Source organism: Ostrea edulis, chromosome 6 (genome assembly GCF_947568905.1).
Source record: "Ostrea edulis chromosome 6, xbOstEdul1.1, whole genome shotgun sequence".
Lineage (NCBI taxonomy): Eukaryota > Metazoa > Mollusca > Bivalvia > Ostreida > Ostreidae > Ostrea > Ostrea edulis.
The window spans coordinates 16921037-16942981 of NC_079169.1; the positions used below are offsets into that span (position 1 = coordinate 16921037).

General features: G+C 36.0%; 1 protein-coding gene across 4 annotated transcripts; it reads left to right on the plus strand.

The window, feature by feature from the left end:
• Positions 1-7371: 7371 nt before the first annotated feature.
• Positions 7372-21647, plus strand: LOC125645860 (RNA-binding protein 24-B-like). Of its 4 annotated transcripts, XR_007359471.2 has the most exons (5): positions 7372-11219; positions 11929-12040; positions 14739-14790; positions 15039-15137; positions 19097-19236. XR_007359471.2 is itself a non-coding variant. In XM_048871730.2 (4 exons), exons 1-4 carry the CDS (start codon positions 11046-11048, stop codon positions 19413-19415), a joined length of 669 nt encoding a protein of 222 aa, XP_048727687.1. In that variant the 5' UTR covers positions 7372-11045; the 3' UTR covers positions 19416-21647. The 4 variants fall into 4 exon arrangements, 3 of the variants coding, with proteins under 3 accessions (XP_048727687.1, XP_048727688.1, XP_055997683.1); XM_048871730.2 differs by lacking the exon at positions 15039-15137 and having other exon boundaries at positions 11929-12052; positions 19097-21647; XM_048871731.2 differs by lacking the exon at positions 15039-15137 and having other exon boundaries at positions 19097-21647.
• Positions 21648-21945: the final 298 nt, after the last annotated feature.

Consider the following 21945-nt stretch of genomic DNA (forward strand, 5'->3'; position numbering starts at 1 on the left):
TACATTTTCTAACAGTTATGTATGCTAGATACGTCTGCCTTTGATTTCAGGTTATACATGTATTAAAGTCATTCTAAAGAATAACAGTTTAATTTCAGACTCTCATGACCCGAGAAATCAAATTCATGTCAAGGAGAATCATAGGCTGACCAAATCTATCGATACCTTACAGTTCAAATAGACCGAAAATGGCGAGGTGCGGTAACCAGCCAGTCTTAACCTATTGCTGAAATGAAAACCTAGACTTGGTAAACACTGAACTGGTAATCAATTAATGATAAGTAAATCAGCGCGGGGTTGTCTTTGTGTGGGACCCACATTGAACGACGAGGGTCCAGAAAAACGAAGCACGGGTCAAACCCCCCCGACAAGGAAATCACAACACACTCAGTTGACAGATTCTTTGCTTATCGTTCATTCCTATAAAGTCCCGAGAATTAAATCCGTTATCTGACTTCATAAGATTGTATTTTACTTTTTTTTCATTGCCCTTTATCCATGCATTGATTTGTTTTTGGGAGTCGTCGTGTACCGCGTGTTCTAGCTTGAAGGAGGCACTTAACAATGTCAGCAAAACCTGCAATTTCCTGCTCACATCTTCTCACAGGGAGTCAATGGTATACTATAGTTTACAGGTGATGCTTCATACGATTGTTTTTGAAATGAAATGTCATGAGTAATATTTTAGTCATTTGTGCATCTATTTTAGATACTTCATATTTTAGCATATGGAAAAGTCATTGCCTTTTCAAGTGATGCATATACAATAGTAAAATTCATTGATGCTATGCACTTGAAAAAAAAAAGCAACAGGGTAATAAAAAATCACTCTAACTTCAGATGTCTCATAAAGGTGTACCCCTGAACAAGGAAAGGAAAACCCTATTTACTTAAGAGGCAATGAAATATTCAGTGGGGTTCTGATTGCACAAACTATTGCAGCAAATAGGTAGATTTTGGTTGAGATAACCATGCAGAACATCTGATTCAAAAGGGAAACATTTTCGAAGTATAACTTTAAATCTAATGAGATAAGCGAAAGCAAACTTTTCAATTTACAGAAATAAATCTTTTATACATGCAATATGCATTACGACAATCTCCAGAATGTAAACTCAAATAAGGATTTAAGAATGTCAAGTATACATTTTACTTATAAATACTCATAATATCAAATGCACTCAAAATACATTGTACATTTTTCTAACTCATCATGAAATGGCGTTGACGTATGCAGACATTAGAAAAATATAGATATAGAACATTTAAGGTACTTTATATTCAAAAGCAGGGTGAATCAACACGTCTTATTTGAAATAAAGCTAACTGCCAGCATTCAGCTATGGTTGTTTTCTTTCGATTCTTCTAAATATTCTGATACATGCCCTTGGGTTATCGAAGTAAATTATACAATGTATATAGTGTGTATCCGACTTGATCTACTGAAGACTATTTTGACTGATTTAAAACTAATCCTTCTAACATTTACACTGAATAATAAATCCTTTTGTAAACTTTTGCAAAAGCTGCTCGGCACAGAAAGAAGATTTGATTTTAATCTTTAACAAAACATGGGACGATGCTTTTTCTTGCGGTCTTTGACGACTAGATTGTAATATGATTCATATTGTACAATTATTACCCAATAAATAGAGCCCACGTTTTCTGCTCAGTCATTTTTCAAGTCTACCCCGTTCAATTTAATAAACTTTTGCCCCTTTCTCTAATTTGATAGATCTATAAATCATTTTACATGATGTAGTTAATTTTCAGAGCATAATTGATGATTTTATAATTTTGAAAACTTGGTTTTGACAAGCGTCACCAATTTGTTAAACCTTATAGATATCAACTATCAGGGTTTTTTTTAAGTGCAAAGTATTGCGAATAAAGGGGGTGGTTAGTATGCATTCACAATTTCAGAGGACTCGATTTTTCATTTACTAAGTAAATCTCCGTCAGGACATATTCTAAATTTAGAAAACTTAGATACATCAAAATGAACATAAATTTATTTCGTTAGACAAAGGATCAAAGCTATTGTCATACTAAATCGACAATCTTCCGTTAACTCGACAACTCTCGTACAATATGAGATTGTATTTCATCACGTGACCAGAAGAGTACATTTGGTAATTGGCGTTTATTGTAGTATTAGCGAAGAAATATGACCACATAAAGAACTACTCAATGAAGAGATAGCATCGGTTGTTTCAAACAAACCAAAGCGATGACACACGACACCGGCAAGAATGAAGAAATACAAAGAGAAAATCTCTCAACGACCAATTTCATAACAAATACAAATACAAGTCCTATACTATATTTGAATATTTTTTTTTACTAGATTCAGCAATCAATTTGAGTTTGTTCATAAGATATTCCCTCTGATTTTGATGCACAACAGGAGGTCTATCCCCTGCATGTTGTAGATGTGGTGGGTGTTAATTGCTTTATAAACTAATGACCATTAAATGATGATTAACATGTTTATCACATTTCCAAAAGGCAGAGCGACTGATTAAATTCTTAGTCAGGAATATTCTAAATCTTACTTTTCAAAGAAAAAGAAATCGTTCCTCATTTGAATCGTATTGTAAAAGAAAGAAATGTGACATGGTGATTATTTCAGGAGTTGTAGACAAACAAATAATAAATTTAGATAATTTGCTATTTTGTTATTAGATTTGGGGGGGGGGGGGTATTCATTACTATAGCAATAGGTTAAACTTAAATGTCTTCGCACACTTCAAAAAGCCAACACTATGACATAAAAACACAACATTTATTTAGTATACGTATGAATATGCCTTGGCGGGAGAAACCAGAGAGCATTATATTTGACAATTTCATGTATACTCGGGAAGAGTAACGCACACAAAGCTTGCGTACATTTTTGTTGAAGGCATGTTGCTGACAAAGCTAGGCTGTTAATGAACAAACCCCTGTTTGCTACATTCTTTGAGAGCTAGCTCAGATAACTATGCATTAATGAAGAGCAATTAATGAAATAATAATACTGAACCTAACGAGGACATAACGGAAGACTGTTATTACACACAGCACAAAACTGCCTGCATTTAATGTTTAGTGTGGAATCTAGATCTTTTTTCAATGTTTCAATTTTTTTGGTATCGTCTTTCAAGTCATTTGCATATTTATGCTGATTGCTCTGGGTTCCAAGTAAGAAGCCTACATTGTTACAAAGGTACGAACGATAAAGATGTCATGAATATTGAAATCTACAAGTTTCAGCAGGCGACATGTATTTCGAAACGTGCTTTGCGTGTGGCACGAGGGGAGGACAGCTGCTGAAATATAAACTACTGTTAACGGTTTTTCAACATTTGAAATTGTAATATTTGAACGATAAATGTTAAGATTCTATATTCAAATTCTCAGAAGGTGCTCGTTTTAATCTGAGTGTGCGATCCTGATTCCAGCTTGGTATAGGTGAAGTTAAAACCCACACAAAATCAATAATTTTATTTATCAGGAACCTTCTATTCCTCTTGTCTAATGAAGTAGTATATAGACCATAAGATACATTTTACTCCGAAATCGTTTTGTTACTTATTTTTATGAAATTCCGTAAATAGAAACGTGAGCAACAATGTGTACTGTACATGCATCTGGTGCGCCATGGGTCTATACAAGATGTCTGTGTTACCAACGATCTTTCATCAGTAGCTTGTGAGATGCAGAAAGTGATAGGATGCCATCTCAACAGTGTTACTTTCCACGCACGCGTCGCATGTAATTTACATTAATGACTTACAGTAATCTGCGAGCTTTTGTTTTACACAAAAATCGAGATCAAATTTCTCTTTTATTTACCAACAGGGGTTCTTTTACATGTTCAAGACACTCATCCTGAATGTATGTATGATGCTTGTTGTCGTTTCCCCACATGGATCTGGTTTGAATAGACAAAAGGTCTCTAATTCGCCTACATAACGCGATTAGCAGAAGGAACTATTCTTTACTTAGCCGTTGGCATCAGTCCCATATGTTCCCCTTGCCTTCCTCCCTGTTCTTCAGAGCTTATCAAAGTTTGTGACATTCCTACAGCAAGCTTTGTTCGATTAACAGTGATATAACAATTAAACAATAGGACTATCCAATTTATTGGTGAAACTCTCATCTTTGAAATTAGTATGAACAATTTCTGATAAAAATCAATTTTAGTTAATTACTTAGGCATATACATGTAGACGCAAATGGTGGACTGAGGCACTATACTGAAATGAAACCGTATATCGCAAGAGTGTCGAGGCTTATTTTTGTCAAAGACAAGGCTTAACTTGTGAAGTCTTCAGAGCAGAAAAAAATAAAATAATCTTCCTTTGTTTCATGAAGCTTTGAAAGAGAATTTGTTGACAAGGTTAAACGTTGGTAAACTGGAGACATTTCTCCATTGTTCCGACTTTAAGAATAGGACATATCGCTTGAATGATTCATCATATCTTTTGTGGACATTTCATAAACCCTTGAAACGTTATTCCACAAACGCTTAAGTTCTTATCGAAAACAGTATCGTTCAAAAAATCAGCTCAAAGTCTTAAAGACACAATGTACAGATTTATCTGCTTTCATTGCATGACTTCTCCCCTTAAAACCGATTAGAGTTATTACATTTTTTCTAAAGGCGCACTATTCTCCTTTTACTTTTTAAATATTCACTTCTTTGGTCGGAATTTTGGATAATTCTTCTAGAAGGTTAGCGGTACTGCTATAGCCTAAACGTCTCCCGTTTGTTCCATTGTTCCAATTTCACGGTTATCTAAGGGCAGATTCTTTAAAACTCTAATCATTAAAAAAATATATCCCTTTTCTTCTCTTCTTCTGTTGGATCTTCAATGGGTTGGAAAATTATGATCGTTACTTTTTAGTATTTATTTTAAATACTTGATTTATGCAAAATTTAAACATCTATTATACGTCTTCCATTGATTTCGCTTCAGAATAAAAGCCACTACAGAGTTCAATTATTTTAGTGAGATTTAAAACGCTTAAAAAGAAAATCTAACCCTAAATCATGCAAGTTAAAATATCCATGTATATAAGTTCTGTATTTGAATTTGACAAATGGTATATTTCGGGCTAAAAGGTATTATACACAACAAAAAAAAGATTGGTATTGTCATGTGAAAAAAAATAATGAAGAGAATCTGAAATTTTATCGGGGTAGAATTTATTTTTAAAATGACTAATATTTAACCAGAACATGCCGTTTCTCGGTAAACCAAATTAATTATGGATGTGGGTCTTTGGTAAGGCTAAGCAGTGAGAATCATGATGTCTGTCAGTCGTATTTAGTCTAAACTGTGCCGAGGAACGGTCACAATGGCCGACCATATACCTTGACACGAAATATTAATTTTTATCTACCACATGTGAGGCAAAGTCGATCAAAAATTTACAACATAAAAGTTGATTTTCTTGTCAGATCATATGAACTGCATGGTTGACGAATGATTTTTTCCCTTCGTTCTGAAAGACCACACTAAAATGGATCTTACAAAATTTATCAACATTAAAGTTCAAAAGGGTTAGAATGTTCTCCGTTTTCTTTGATTGTAAGACATTTGCTCTTGTTTGTTTTAATGCCAAGAATGATAGAGTTACTTCGCCCTCTGTTTCTAGACTAGCAACGACGCGAAAGTTGGTTGTTCAGAAACTTTAGTGCAATGAATTCCCTGAGGGTCAGTAGCATTTGAATTTCTGATCGTTGATTTCAGAGTAAAACGAATTTAGTTTGACGGCATGCTCCCTGTGTGGTACAAGAGAGGTATGGAAACCTGTGTATGTAACGTTTACAACATACATGTCATGTGCCTCTCTCTATTTTTATGCTCCATGGTCGAAAGATATGCGAAGATCCAGGCTAATGTGAAACATATGTAATAACTCCCAAACTAAATGGTCATGACCCCATGAGACTGAATGTGGTCAGTTTTATACAAAAATATCTGTAATTTTTTGTCTACTCGCAAGGTAACAAAGAATCACATTGTAATGGACAAGGCGAAGTGCGTACCCGTACGCGAATCATTTACAGTTTTGTCGCATAAGCTCTAATTTTATTATGTTATCTTTACGGTTCGCTTATGAATTAAGGAAATGAAGTTTTAGTCCATTATTTTCAGTATTTACTTTTCCAGCCTTCTGACAACAGAATTCAGAACTAAGGCTTCAAAGGCGGCGAGCAGTTTACTGTTGACAGGAACTCGATGTGCTTTAAAAGGTTATAAAAATTCATTGGAAATATTTATTTGTATATGTATTCAGGGCTTACAAAGCAAACGAGCAGAGAGGTTGGCAGGTTAACTAAATGTATATACACACTAAGAAGGGACTCTCTCTCTCTCTCTCTCTCTCTCTCTCTCTCTGACAGTTAACAAAATTAACAAGGAATTCTACAATCAAGACACCGTCATAACAATTAGGTGTTCTTTATTTCAAAGACGACCAAAAAATAGTTGATATGATCATTTCTTTTGTTTTAAATAATTTTTATGGAACATAGACACCAGAGAAGATGGTATCTAGGTAATTGGAAGCCACTGTGCCGGTTGGAGGGCCCGCTCCAGCTGGACGTGTTAAAACACAGAGAACACTTAATCTTAAACTCGGGTCATCAGAACCAGAATATATCCTAATCTCAGTCCCCTAATCTGTTTTGTGTAGCTTTATTTCTTTAGGAAGATTATAATGTGAAATACAGTGCAACTTCAAATTGCACATTGAAATTGAAAGAATATCAACTGGTTTAGAATAATCCACTTTTTACAGTGTATATTATCCCCTACTCTGTCGTTCATAGATTGAGAACGAGACATTTGATGTCCCAGATACAAGGGATTTCTATAAACCCTTTACTTCTGCGTTTAACCCTTTTCGTTTTATTTGTCAGACATTACTTCTCTGGATCTTCGTTTCGTCTCTTACAGTCATTTTACACATTGTCAGACTCAAACTGTGATTAACAGACAGAACAGTTTATTTAGTTTATGGATATATATTTCGTCTGGTTTCGTTGTTTTAATTCGACTCAGAAAATTAACAAAACACTTTAAAATCTCAGTTTGCCTATACTAAACTTTCATGCTCAACTCATTAATTAAACTAGAAAAATTGTGACTTTTGGTTGGAGTCATGTGCGATCAAGTTTTGCTGACAACTTTGTAATACCCTGTCATACATATTACATAATATCTGCTGTCGACGTTGACGTTCTTAAATCCTAAGATCTGAAGAATAAAGCGCTGGCTAACCAAGGTATTACATAATATTGTCAACATCAGAATCTGACATTGATCTCTAAAAAATGTAGAGCATCCAAGTCTAATAAAACGAGCACCCTGCTGGGTAAAGGGACTGGAAACAAAAGAAATGGTAAACGCCACATGGCCCCTACTCTGGTCACGTGATGTCCGGCTTATAACGGTGACCGTGGGTGGGGGTTGTCGGACCAATTAGAAGGAAGGGGTGCAATCGGTGATTGTTTTCTGTAATTGAATGTAAGGATTCTGCCTCAGCTGGTTGTCATGATAAGAAGAATATCGCACAGACAGTAATAAAGCTGAGGAGATGTACAAATGAAAGTGCATCAAAGATTTAGCCCAGCGCAATGAATTACCGGCACCCAGCAGCTCCCACTAGTCCTAATGGTAACACAATGACCTTAAAAATACGGAAGTAGACTCTGGGCAACAGGTTTAAGCGATTTCGTCAATTGCTTACTTTTTTCATAATTAAATATTCTTGAATGAAAGAGAGATTGCAATGTTTGTTATACCATATCTTAATTACGAAAGAGGTATGAATGCATTGGAAGATAACAAAGTTCACTTTATTATGTACAGTGTATATTCTATAATATCCCCCACGCATTACCCCCGGAAACCTACAAGGACCAATGGATGTACTCTGTAACTGCTTAAGTCTGTTGTGTTGATTAATTGAAAATGGCACAAATATTAATCAATGGGGAAAATACTTATAACAAAAAATCAATCTGGCAAAAGGCTGCTGTTAAAAAACCCATTGTGTTCCTTGGCGTTAATTTGCCGTTTACGAATTGAAGACTAGTTCTCACAGTTGTTAATTGTAATAAATCGAGTCTTAGACAACTGTTTGTTTTCAAATGGGTGGGAATTTTCACCGCTGTTACAACATATTTCTGACGGAATATTTCCGATTCTTTTCGGTCTTATATTTTACTAAGGCATTGTCAATGGCAATTGTTGTTTTTTCCCCCAAGTTCTTGTTGATTTTTTGAAAAGGTAAAGAAAACTAGATCGAGCACGCACCATTTTAAAGACGCAACACCATTGCAGTTTGTATGCCAGGCTGCATTTAGGACCGAATAGACTTTTATGTGTTGAAATTCTAATGCAAATAACAAAGGAACAATATAATTTGTATACAAAAGTAGACCACATTTTGTAACCAGTACTTAGATGAGGAGTAGGACAAAAAAGACTTAAATAGACTTTTAAAAAAGTTGTGGCAGCGTCATTCAGCAGCATTCCCACGATCGATCTAATTTTTTTTTTTTTTTATTATTGCAGTTCATGTTTCTTCAGTAGTTTTGCTAACTGAAAATTATTTCCAATAGAACCTCCTATTTCCCATTTCTTATTCTCTTTCATTAATTTATCAAATTTCATGTTTATGTAATACTTTCCTCTAATCTAACTAACAATTCTTCTAAAGTTTTATCCTGCCATTCCGTCTTTTAAGCAATTATATCAAAGGCTTCCCCTGGTCTGACACTACAAAATGGTTTCTATCTGGACAATGTTTTGTAATCGGTACACCCTCTATCTTGATAAACTCCAAACGCCATAATCTACCATTACCCAACACTCACCTCTCCGTTTCTTTTCTTTATACTGGTGAACCCGGTCCATATTTAATGCTTCATTTTCTGCGAATTTCATATCAAAAGCTGCACTAGAAATACGCGCTGTCTAACTTACATTGGCGGGGGTTTTATATGTTATTCTCTAGGTTGGTAGATCATTTATCCATAACCTTGAGAAAAACCTCTCCACTACAATTATGTACAAAATACTTTAAAAGAGGATACCAATCCTAAAAATATGGAGTATTAAATTTATCCTTCATTTATTTATATACTGTACGTAGATGTATTTTAAGCATTGCTATTGGTATTCGTTTTTTCTTTTATTGTGTTTTCTAAAGTTTCGCCGTGTTGGTCCTTGCTGGTTATTTTACCATCTGTTAGCATTGCTTAGAAATAAAAATACGCAATATGATTCAAAATCTGCGGACTTAGTCAAGTTGTCTATCTGTTCTGTGTCAGTACTGTGTACAAGCTGACGACACTACGATTGTGACAAAAATTAACACTATAAAGACATAAAACTGCAAACTCACACCACACCAAACAATGTCAAAACATAAGCACCCCAATCCATACACGTTCTTCAGAGAATCTTAAGGATCTGACGGAGCAAAAAAATGTGCCCATCCGACATCGGGCCTACCATCATGGAAGCCAGGCACTGTCTTGGAAAGAAAGTGTGTGATCTTTTTTTGTGACTGTCATCATAAAAAAAATCACACGGAACATATCAATAAAAAAATACACACAAAGAGAAAAAAAGCACACACAGATCTAATAAGTAAATATTTTATTTCATAAAAAAAACATCAGCATCCAGAGGATTTTTTTTGCACTTTGGTCACATCAGATAGCGGCTACGTGGGGGGAATGAGAAAAGAATTTTGATAGGAGAAAATAAAACAATTTTTAAAAAGTGGGGAACAATTTTCTAAGAAGAAAATGTTAGTACATGATAAAAAGAATACAATAAAAAAAACTGGCACAGCAAATCTAGGCCAAATTCAAACCACACACTGCCGCCTACCTGACATTTTCCTCATGTAAAAGTAAGTCCAAAAAAGAAAGGGAGGAGAGAAAAACACAATTTACGAATCTGATGCGTGCCATCAGCGGACCCCTAACGAATCTGAAGATGCATCGTAACTTTTTGTCATTACGTATCGGATCGGAACACTGATTTCGACTTGGAGTGACTTTGGAACTTCGTCCCCATTCGTCCACGAAGCTAATCAAAACCCTTTGTTACCGTTGCTACAACAACAGGGCCATTTCTATCTCCCGCGTAGAAGAGGTTACTTCATCTGTCAGTTATGCAAATTAGTTTTTATTGCAACGACATTAAATGGATAATCAGTATTATTATTCGGATTAGAGCAGGATTTGTCCCTTTAAACAGCTTATTACGGTAACAAAGACTTACTTAGACGGAGATATGGTCTTTAAATCCTGTGATGATGTGCTTTGAAACTCCGTGATTTTATGCTATAAATTGCACGCGATTGATCAGTAGTAGACTGAAATAAACAGATTCAAACAGATGTGAAATGACAGTTAAGTAGGCTGGAATATCGCCAAAACAAGTCCCGTCCGAGACGACACAACCACGACACAAAAAACAATCAAGAATAACCAAAAAAAGAGAAAGGATAACTGAAAAATAAATCCCGTCCTTTTCTGATAAAAAGCAGTTGTGTGCATCGTTTCTTACATTCATTAGCTATCGAAATCTAAATAAAACATTAGCTAGATCGGTAATATCAAAGTCACAAACTACCCTGTGCAATCTGGCATAACGCGATCAGATAAGACACGCTAACGGGCGAGGAACACAGGAGGAGGTCGATGCTGGTCGGAAGGCGTCAAAAGGGGCGGAGCTAACGGATCTTTCACGTGGCTCATTAAACCATGCAGGAAGGCGGAGCTTAGCGTTTTCTTTATTCTAAACACATTGCAAAAGATATAGATTCCACACAGTAGTAAGAGAGTGCCAAATATACAGATCTGCTGTAACTGTTGCACACTGTTGATATTCACCTCTAGTCCGCGTGTGCCGTAGTCATTTTTAGACAATTGCAGGCTGAAGTTGTTTCTCGTGGAATTCACCTGCACGTGTTTGTGTGTGATTCTTAGGGTTTCTATCTTATTCCTTTCTTAACAAACAACAAAAATGGCCAACACAATTACACAGAAGGACACAACGTTTACAAAAATCTTTGTGGGAGGACTACCGTACCACACAACAGACAAATCACTACGGGAATTCTTTGACAAGTTTGGAGAAATTGAGGAAGCTGTCGTCATTACTGACAGACAGACTGGCAAAAGCCGAGGATATGGATTTGTAAGTACTACCTCATCATTACTATGTGTAGTCAAACTATTTCCTTGTTTTCACCTTTGTCATCTTATGAGTTAAACTATTGTCATTTCACTTTACCCTATGCCATACTCTCTTGACTTTTTGTAAGATAAGGTCTTAAAAAATGGGTAGTTATCAAAGTGTTTATCTCCCCCTATCGGCTGCTATCGCATGTATTCCCTCTCAATACAATTCATCATCCTTGTTAACTCAGCCTTGGAAATTTCATATCCACTCTCTCCTTCTGAACCAACGTCCCTTGCAGGCCACAAACTGATTTTCTCGTTTCGTTTTAAATAGCCTTAGATGAGGGTTTTATATGATTTTCAATGATCAGACTATAAGTATATAGTGAAGTTTGATTGAGCAAAACTTGATTACAGAAACTTTGCACTGATTGATCCAACGAGAAACGCGGGTTAACGTCTAATCGGTGTATAGGTGTTCTTGTCAATTTATTAATTTAAATGCCTGGCTCTTTGTGATAAAAGTCTCCCATGAAAAAAAATGCGTGACCTTCCACAAATAAATCCATTGGTAAAAATTACTAATCGAAGACCGTCTGCTTCTCTCGTGTTTTTTCTTTGGGAACCACACATCTACTCTACTACTTTTAGAGGAAACGGCTATTAGAGAAAATCAATCTATATTTTTGCCAATGATTACTAAAATGTGTCTGATGCTATTTCAGGTAACAATGGCCAACCGCGAGGCAGCAGAGAGAGCCTGTAAAGACCCCAATCCCATCATTGATGGAAGGAAAGCCAACGTGAATTTGGCCTACCTAGGGGCCAAACCAAGAGGTATTCAGACAGGTACATTCACTGGTACCGACAATTTTCTTGCAACGATTTTCAAGACAGTGTGTTTGGTCATACTTACTCGGATCATTACTACCAAACTCTATGACCATAACGGCCTACACGAGTTTTTTTTCTATGGCTTTTGTAATTTTATTTATTTTTCACGTTCTAACGATCTTTTGTGTCAGGACATTCTGATTTGAAAATCGTTGTAAAGCACATTGTAATTTCTCCCCGGCACTGACGCGTTTTAGTGTACTTCCAATCTGAGTAGTTCCTCGACGTCTGATTTGACCTGGTGACGTAACATGGAGGTTTTGGATTTATCGCTTGAAAATCGAACGGCAGTTTAAATAATTCATTGTTTTTAACAATAGGGAAAAGTTAACCTGAGTATCACCGTTTCAGATGTACATACATTCACTCAATAAATCTTTATTCCTAACTTCAATATTTGTCCATAACTGTCATATACACCGATCTACGTATGGACCTCATAAAATAATCAGATAGCAGGATTATTTCGCCTATTTTCACTGTTGCGGATTACATTGTATTGAAAATGGATTTTAATTCCATATTTATGCATTTCTCAGTCAATACTTCCCAACTAAACAAACACAGCGGGCCAAAGTAGTCTTTTAAAAAGCACTGTATGTCAGATGGCCAGGATTTTTTTAATATTAATTTCATAAATCACAATAGATGATGTGTTTCTTTGTAATTTGGCTTGTCACTCAAAATTGAGGAAAGATCTCTGGTACGCAAGACTCGAACAAAAAGCTGTTCTGAAAGATATTATTTGACATCACAAACCATGAAATATATTTCTGATTTGTAACGAAGTATGCTGTCGCATGTTCGAGCATGCGTAATGGTTAGGTGTTTTGATTTTAATCGCTTAATCTCGCCAAATATCAAGTTTTAACAATTTACTTAAACCAGCTTCAGATCGAGCAGACATAATCTGTTTTATATAACCCCGGTATTTTAAAAGTTAATAGAAATTTATCAGTGCGGAAAAGAGGTCACAATCTGAGCTGTTCATTGTGGTTCCACCAAACGAAGACATAATAAGTTATATCAAAACATTCTTGGGTTGAAACGAACAAGAATACTGCCAAGGTGTCGTAAGTGAATTGTTGTGTTAAAGTTATTAATTATCATGCACCCTACAGTGACGAAATAGACAAGTCGTGGTCACTCAAATGTACCGTGATAGCTGCTTTCAAATTAGCGTGCTGTTTATACACGTGCAAGCACGTGTCATTCACTGTAGATATTCTCCGCGACGTTATGGCAATTTCGCGATAATTAGGAACACTCAGGACTTAACTCGTCTTAATTAGAGTGATATTTTAACTAATTATTAACAACACATGTAGCAATAACCCAATCTCCCAAGGAGTCCGTCGGACATATCTAAATGAAACTTGCTGGTATTTCACAGAATTACTCTTTTAACTCATAAAGTATGTCAAAGTGTAACCGAAATTAATAATTCAAATCTTTATTCCTTTTCATCTTTTGATGACTTATTTATCAAAACGTAAAATAATTGGAGCAAACAGAAAGAGGAGTGTTATATTCAAGGAGATGGGGGAGACTGAGAGGGGGGTTGTCTGGACCTCTCCAGTCAGTGACCACTAACTGACTCTCAATCCTGTTGTCAACACATGTAGGATACAGAGTGAGACGGATATCTTTAATGAGAGGGGGATTCTTGGATATTAGAGAATTTTGTTAAAAACTGACTTCCATAGAAGTGAGCAGTGGTTTATTAAATTTCATAAGCCTTTAAATAATCCCCAGATTAAAGTGTAATCGCCAAATCCCCCTTAAATATGCCTCAAATGTAATTCAATACATTGCACTATATAGGTTTCTTGCAAATCCTTCGTACTGAACGTTGCAGAGGGAGACGTTTTTATAGATATTGACGAAAACTGGAAGTTAATAAATCTTACCGTGGACAAAGATCAAAGAAAGATGGACTGGTGGAAAATAAACGCACCTGTGCGGCTATACTCTTATCTTCGAAAATTTTATTGCATTTATTTAATCAAACAAGAAAACAATTACCAAATTCTTTCTCCAGATTTTTTGCACGTTAGCGTAGTATTGGTGGATAATAGGCACGATCGACCCTCGTATCGCGGATCCCGTGTTGTAATTCTAGATCTCGTTACAAACGATCTTCAAAACCTCGTAAAATTTGTTTTCAATTAGATGATAAAAAAAATACATATTCAATACCAAAAAATAGTTGTATTTGATACCTCAGTACAGAGTCGCCGTCATGAAAAAAGGCAAGACATTATTTTTTTTTCTAAGAAAGCATTTGGAAGCATTCCGTTGCTTGCATTTTGTACTACTGAGTCAGTGTGCTAGTGGATTGTGTGAGTGTATAAACAAATCAAAACAAGGGGAAGTGAGGTATCAACAACTACCTTCATCGTCTCTAACCCCTACAACAGACAGAAGCTTGCCCTATAGATACACAATATTGTTTACTTTTCTAATAAGAATCACCTGTCCTATACCTGTATTCCAGGAAATTAATCATTTTACTCCTAGTGTGCTGCAGGATTACTTTGTGTTTTATTTGATGTGTTACATATTTTATGTGATGTCATTTCTTTGCATGGGATATCATTTATTTTCTTGGATGTTAATATTCTTTCCTTTGTATTTCTAGGTATTCCCCTTGCTATAAAAGGTGTGCCCGGACTCCTACCTGGCCAATATGGGTAAGATTCCTCTCGTTATCTACTACATAAATCAAACGAGAGAACGATATTGTAATATATTGTAAAACGTTTTTAGCATTCGCGTGATTAGATAAGGTGCTGTCTCATAATACATGTATAGCCAAATGGAACAATTATGAAAACTTGTGTAGGTGCATAGTGTTGTCATTTCATCAAAAGAAAATATTCTTAAAATGTATGTCGTAAGATTCATATTCCTCATTCCATTCATGTTTTACCAATTTTAGAGGATAGCAGATTTTGTTACCATGTGACGAAGTCTTTCTGGTCTAAATCAAGAGATGCTGTTACTATGCATCCCAAAAATTATGGAAGCAAAGATATCGGTGATTAAATTTTGGCAGTGTTTTTTCCGTTTGAAGTGTATTTTTTGGTCATTTGTTTATTTCTTTACAAACTTTCGTTCTTTTTTTGCTTGACAATACGTGTGATTCCTCTTGTTTCCATGACAATGTGATGAGCAGTCCAATCAGAGCACCTGTACTCACTCGTGATCACGTGACCACCTACATCCGGGTTCAGGTGCGCTGAGGAGGACGGCGTTTAGAGTCTGCTCTGGTTTTTGTGTGCAAATCGATCATGTCACACCACACTGAAGTTGACTTGATTTTGTTTAATTTTTCCCGTGTGGTGTTTTGCCATTGGACAGCGAGTGACGTGGGGTTTTTGCACTGTTAAAAATAATTTCATCAAATACCAGAATTATTACTTTTTTAACACAGATATAATACTATAATGCCCCTGTATATAATATACTAACACTGGTGAATTGTACTCCTGTCATTTTTTTTTTTAAATATTGATCACTTTTTGTAGGGTTCCTATGAACTGTCTCACATTTTACGTTTAGATCTTCACACTACTTTAAAATTATCATACTAATTAACAGCAACCAACTTGAAAGCGGAGTTAGGAAATGATTTTCAAAATCCGCTATAACAACAACCGGAAATCAGCAGGGTGTCGCTTTTGGTTTTCGGATTAGAGAATACGTTTGCCTTTATACTGATTTTGTTTTGTCATATTTTATAACGCTTACTGTACTTCTTGGCGTAGAATGCTAATATAAACGGATATACAGGAAGTAACCGTCATCCATTGCACGACATGCCATAGTAGAGAAACGCTCCTTCACATGTTGGACGAAAATGCTAGACGACTGAGAGCACCGATAAGAACATTTTATCTCGTCCATAAAACATTTCATTGAATGGTCAAACTTGCATTAAATCTGACTCGGTGTCAGTAAGCTTTGTGAACGAAAATAAATAAATGACTACCACCTGAATTGAGGGAGAGTGGCCTTTTCTTAAGATAAACTTTATCTATAGTTTTAAACATTTCATCCAAGATTCGATTTCAAAATGCCAAAAAATCTTAGATTAATTTTCAAGTGGCGGCGAAAGTTCCTCAAAATCTATTACAAAACAGTTTCAATGTAGGGGCTAAGTGGCTAAATTCTTTTGATTTGGGGAGTAGGTTTTTTTTCGTCAGAAGGGTCAGTATAATTCTGTGAAGAGATAAATTGTTCAAGGAACCAAACAGCGTTCACACGGATCGCTTCAACGATCAATGCAAGAATCAAAACCTTCCTCCAGCCCCACATTTTTAAGAAGAGACGGCGGCATCTTCAGGCAGACAAAAACTTAAACAACATCTGTTTTCAAAGTGTGAAAATCAGACCCATAAATGATTAAGCCCCCATGGAAAATTTTAAAAACATATGTCGTAGCATGGGAAGTATTTAGTCGGAATGGAGGTGAGAAATAAACATGGCGTCACAGGCAAGCTGTCCCTCGGCCTTCTGTTTCGGTTGGAATTAAACATCCTGCTAGTCTTTTATAAACAAAATCCACATTTTTAAACGCCTCCACTTCTTCATATTATAAAGTAACACTTGATAGGATCACTGCAGAAAATATCCAAACCAATACCTGGTGGCACTTGAATGCAATTAACATTGTTCTCTGTAATGTCATTATGTACACAGGGGCACACACAAAAACCACCACGAGGTACGTGTATATTAAGTTCTCTATGGTCGGTCATTATGGCCAAAGCAACTAGTTTGTTTTGATTAATGTATCACTCGTTTTGTACGTTGTCATTAGAAGCGTTCTCCGAGGATTAATCAGAGGACCAAACAATTATCAAGAAAAATATTTACATTTATTCTAACGAGGGGCAGATTTAGCGGGAAAGTCACTCGGGAGATACCGCGGGTTGTAATGAACAGAAGTAGTTAATCACCTCCATTCAGTTCGTTAATCCCCCCCCCCCCCCAACAAAATAAAAAAAAAAAATCATGGACACACGCTGAGAGGTCTACTGTAAAAAAAAATTATAGTTTAGAAATAGACGATTAATGTCAACATCTTTCTTTCCATCACGAAATGTGTACCTTAATACACGTGTTACGTGGAATAGAAATGACACTAAGACACATGATGAAAACTGATCTAGATTTCCTGGGCTTCATGGCGAGACCAATAAAGCGTTTTCTTCAATAAATCGGTTCTAGAATAGGCTATAGGGATAAGTAAATAATGCGGCTGGGAATGAAAACCACTTTCTCAGGTGAAATAATTCTGTTGTGATTTCTTCGTAAACACAGATATACACACATGAACTGGCCAAAATAAAAGACAGGAGAGCCAAGAGAGACGGGAACAAATAAAGAATATGATGACTCAATCCGTCAGTCGTCACAGCTTTCTCACTCTATACCACAAAGTCAGCTGATCCCTTTGAAACCGCGAAGAATTCTTTAATTCGGTCCATACAGAATGTATAATGAAACAAGGACCAGACAATAACCCTTTAATACATAACGAAATTTTGCTGATGAATAAGTAGTATTTTTCACACACACTTTTGATCAGATGAACATTAAATGATCATGACATTTTCGATGTTTTGGAGCCTTTATCGCACGAGGAGGACACATTTTTCCCTTGAGTATTAATTAAATCAGCCTCGGTGCTGTATCTTGAGTTTCGTGCCTTTCGCTGCATTTGAAATTTTATGGCTGCTTAGTTTTCATACATTGGCTTTCGTGAATTGATGCACAGATTATAAAAGTTGAAGAATCTGCGATGGATCCAGGGGAAGGGGTGGGAATAGCATTACGTACATGTATGTTCAGCTTTGATGTTTCAAAGGGTGTCCTGCTGCCGTTTATCAAACTTTGTGGTGGGTCTTTCTAGTGCTTTGATCGTGTTCTAGTGTCAATGCCGAGTACACTAATGCTTTACCTGTTTAGAGTTCCTTATCGAACGGTCTGGAACTTAAGACACAAAAAACATGGATCCGCCTATTATATCAATCAGTGCCCATGTACTTTCTCTCTAATCTACCGGAGAGGTTTAAAGAAAGTGAAACATTTCTTTGTAAACCTTATTCTGCGTCTGTGATGTGTAAAATGGCTGTAGTGTATTTTATTTGATGTGTATATATATCGAACATTTCCAGGATTAATAAACGACAGCACGAAATCTCGGTTCTGATAAATGACTTGATATTGATTAAACATTCCTGTGCTGACGAGGGAGTAACGTAAAGGAAATTTTGGGAATCTTCGAATTAGAACTTGTCCAATGCTATTTCGATGTCGAATCTTGCCCAGTTTTGATGTTCTGTAGGGCACGCTATTACACTGGAAACTAAGCCAATGTTGAAAATGCATTGGGGAAAAGTTTTTGACTCTCATGGTTGCTCATGTGAAATTTGTAAAGCAGAAAAATCGACGTTATTTCGTTTTTATGGCGTAATTTTATTTCCTCCGTTGTATAATTTACCAATACATTCAAACGAAATTCTCTAGAAATTTCATGATCCGTTACATCTACTGCGGAACATTTTCCAGGACATAAAACTCAAACAATCTAAAAGATTATGTTAACTTGAACCTTTGGCTTGATTGAAACTGTTGAAAAATATCCCAAGCTTCTTCTTAACGAAAACACAAATTGCTGAAAATCCTTGGTCGCTGAAAAGAGTTTCCGATGTGCAAATACAAATAGAAGTGGTTTAAATAGAGTCATAACTCCGCCGCTTCAGACAGTTCAGTGACAAATTTTATTTGCCAACACACTTACATTGTAGAGGGACTCAACTTGCATAATGGCTATGAATGATCAAGTATTCCAGTTTTGTGTTCTTCAAACTCGTCCCCTTTGTTTATCATAATTCACATGGATCATAATTTATGTCGAGTATCTTGTGATGTAATTGCATTATGTCGATAAAATACGTTGCTGACAACGTATTTGTTTTCTCATTTCAGATTCCCTCAGTATCTATATCCGTCCACAGCGTACGTCGCAGCGCCCTCTACCGCCAGTGTGCTCACCACCGCAGTGCCGCATTCACCCTTGTCGCCGACAGCCGCGGCCACCACCGGGCAGCTGCTTGACTATTCCACCGCATATGCTTCCCAATTTGGAGCATATGATGCTGCATATCCATACGCCTCAAACGCAGCAGGGCTGATTAGCCCCGCTGCTTCTGGATATACATACGCGGCCATCCCCCAGCCTGCACTCGTAGCAGGTGGAAGTGCGATACACTATCAGCCCCAACAAATACAAGAGAGAATGCAATGATGGCAATCAGAGAGACCTAGCAGTATTCATACCGAACTCAATTATCTAATGACCAAACGTCCGTCCCCAGAGAACGGAAAAAATTCGTGAACCACCACAAAGATATCAACTTTTAAAGGCATTTTTAGTTTACATCTATCAGTTTCAAATTGTTAATATTTTTGTGCATACAGGAAAATCGGTAAAGAATTATTTGCCTGATCTCTATGCAAGAACTGGACTGAGCGAAAGACTGTTAACGCTTTTTGTGTGGATGGGTGAGAGGGCGAGCTCTTGAAGTCTGTATTTATGACCTATATTGTGTAGGTGCGAATAGGATGGAAGGATATGTGCTTGATAAGCTTAGATTAAGCGTCCCAAGTGCAGTTCAAAATTATCAATTATTTATATATCATTAACTGTATCGAAGTATTTATAATATTGTTGTTGATATAAAACTGTTTTAATATGCGAATCACATGGATTCTCCGTCCATTAGCTCAACCTTGCCATCACATTTCAAAGGTCATAGGTCATGACATACAAAGACATCAGTCACATTAAATGTGAAAAGTAGATGATAATTATTATTTCTTAGATTTCATGACATCTTTCACCTCTTTTGCTAGGACGGAGACCACGTGTGAGAATGGATGGTAACAATCTTGTTATTGTGTAAAGTCGTTAGCCCTTTACATACTTAAATATTCGATATTTATAAAATATCATTGTTGTAACTGGACATTGTACATATCATTGTAATGTTATATATCAATAGGTAGATTTTAGACTAGTCTTGTTATTAATCTAGAGGCAACCGTAGTTAAAACACTATGCAAGTAGGAAAGGATAACCCATTGATAGAATATAGCATTCAATGGCAAGTGCTACCGTGATATTATTTGTATTACCGAATTGTCTTTCTTTATTTGGTTTTATTGACAAAAAGTGCAAATAATCGGACTATCGAATCACCTAGCATACCCGCCGTCCGCTAGTTTATAGTCATATCCCAACGAAAAAGGCTCAAGTGCCTTTTAGTCCCAACGCATAAACAGAATTGTTTTGCTGATCAAAATTATTAAAATACTTATTTGATTGAAATCCACTGCTGTCTCATTTTAGTTAAGAATAGATTGCGTCATCAGTTTGTGAGATTACGTGTGAATGTCTGTACACTTCGTCAGTGCTTCATGTATAGTCTGCTTGAGGATCAGATAAGAACTCTAGGTGGCGCTATAGCTGGGTATACATGTATGTGCATCATGTTAACCAATCACCCTTATAAGTTCCTCGTCCATCCCAAGAGGTTGCCATGGTGATAGGAATCTACTTTATCATGGTTTTTTCTCACGAAGAGACATTTTTTCATAATCTTCCAAATCCTCCTTTGATTAGGTGTTGTATAGAGCAGTTTTACGATTCGTTTAGCTATACTAAAATGGTCAATCTAGTCAGATTTTGAATTTTTGATTTGATCACCATGGCAACTCGTTGCATATTGTGTTCTAATGCGGAATAAAAATCTTGTACACCCGAAAGTATTATGGATATGAAAACGAGGTTTCACTATTTACGATGTAAATGATTTTTTTTCGACGATTTTCGCTTTCTTATTTGTGACGTAAATGCATTCCATTTTTTAAGAGAAATTTTGGTCCAATGTTTAATTCGCATACAAACCTCCGACTACAAGGAATATGAAAGAATATGTTTAACCTCGTTTTCATGTCAACTTTAAATCTATTGGTTGGCAATATTTGAATCCAACCATGCCTCATTTTTGTACGATTCTTGTTGGTATACATATTATATACAAAGGTATTTATTGCTGTTACGCTTTCAGAGAAAGACAAAATTTGTATAATGAAAGCAGGGGCGAAATCTTATTGTTATATTTTATTTATTTTACCCGACCATTAAAGAAAATGGTGGTTGGGCTTTTATATTGATGTATTATCATCGTAAATGTACAATGTATATATAACAATCATGAATATATTAACTTAGAAAACTAAATTAAACTATTAACTTATGAAACCGTAGTCTAGTATGTTATTGTCTATTTTATAGTAGATAAAAATCAATGTAAACAATCGACTTCAATGTGACATCATATGACAGTGTCAATGTGTAAAGCGGAACAACATCCGCGAGAACAGCATAATCCAATGTTACATAAAACAGACCATTTACTATGTTGACATTTACTTATGTTACAATCATGAAAACAAATAAAAAAACGAAATATTACACAATAGTTGTTGCTTACTGATCTTTGCTATGCTACCTTGCTGGCGAAGATATTGTTGCTGGCGAAGTTATTGTTGGAGAACAGTAAATTTGAAAGTTTCGCGGTCCTGTTCTATACAGTAGCATCAACAGGTTTGTTTCGTGAATTAACGTGTAACTTTACATTTTCGAAGAACGACTGGAGGTCTTTTTAAGGTGTTAATCACTTACTTGGAAATAGCAATATGGCAGGCTATAGATTTCACCTTGTGTCAACAAGAGACACTCTCGTGTTTGTTCAGTACAAGAGTATTGTGTT

Coding starts and splice junctions, on each gene's coding strand:
- LOC125645860 (XM_048871730.2), top strand. CDS start 11,046: ATGGCCAACACAATTACACAGAAGGACACAACGTTTACAAAAATCTTT. Junction 11,220..11,928: donor AAAGCCGAGGATATGGATTT/GTAAGTACTACC, acceptor ATGCTATTTCAG/GTAACAATGGCCAACCGCGA. Junction 14,791..19,096: donor CTCCTACCTGGCCAATATGG/GTAAGATTCCTC, acceptor TTCTCATTTCAG/ATTCCCTCAGTATCTATATC.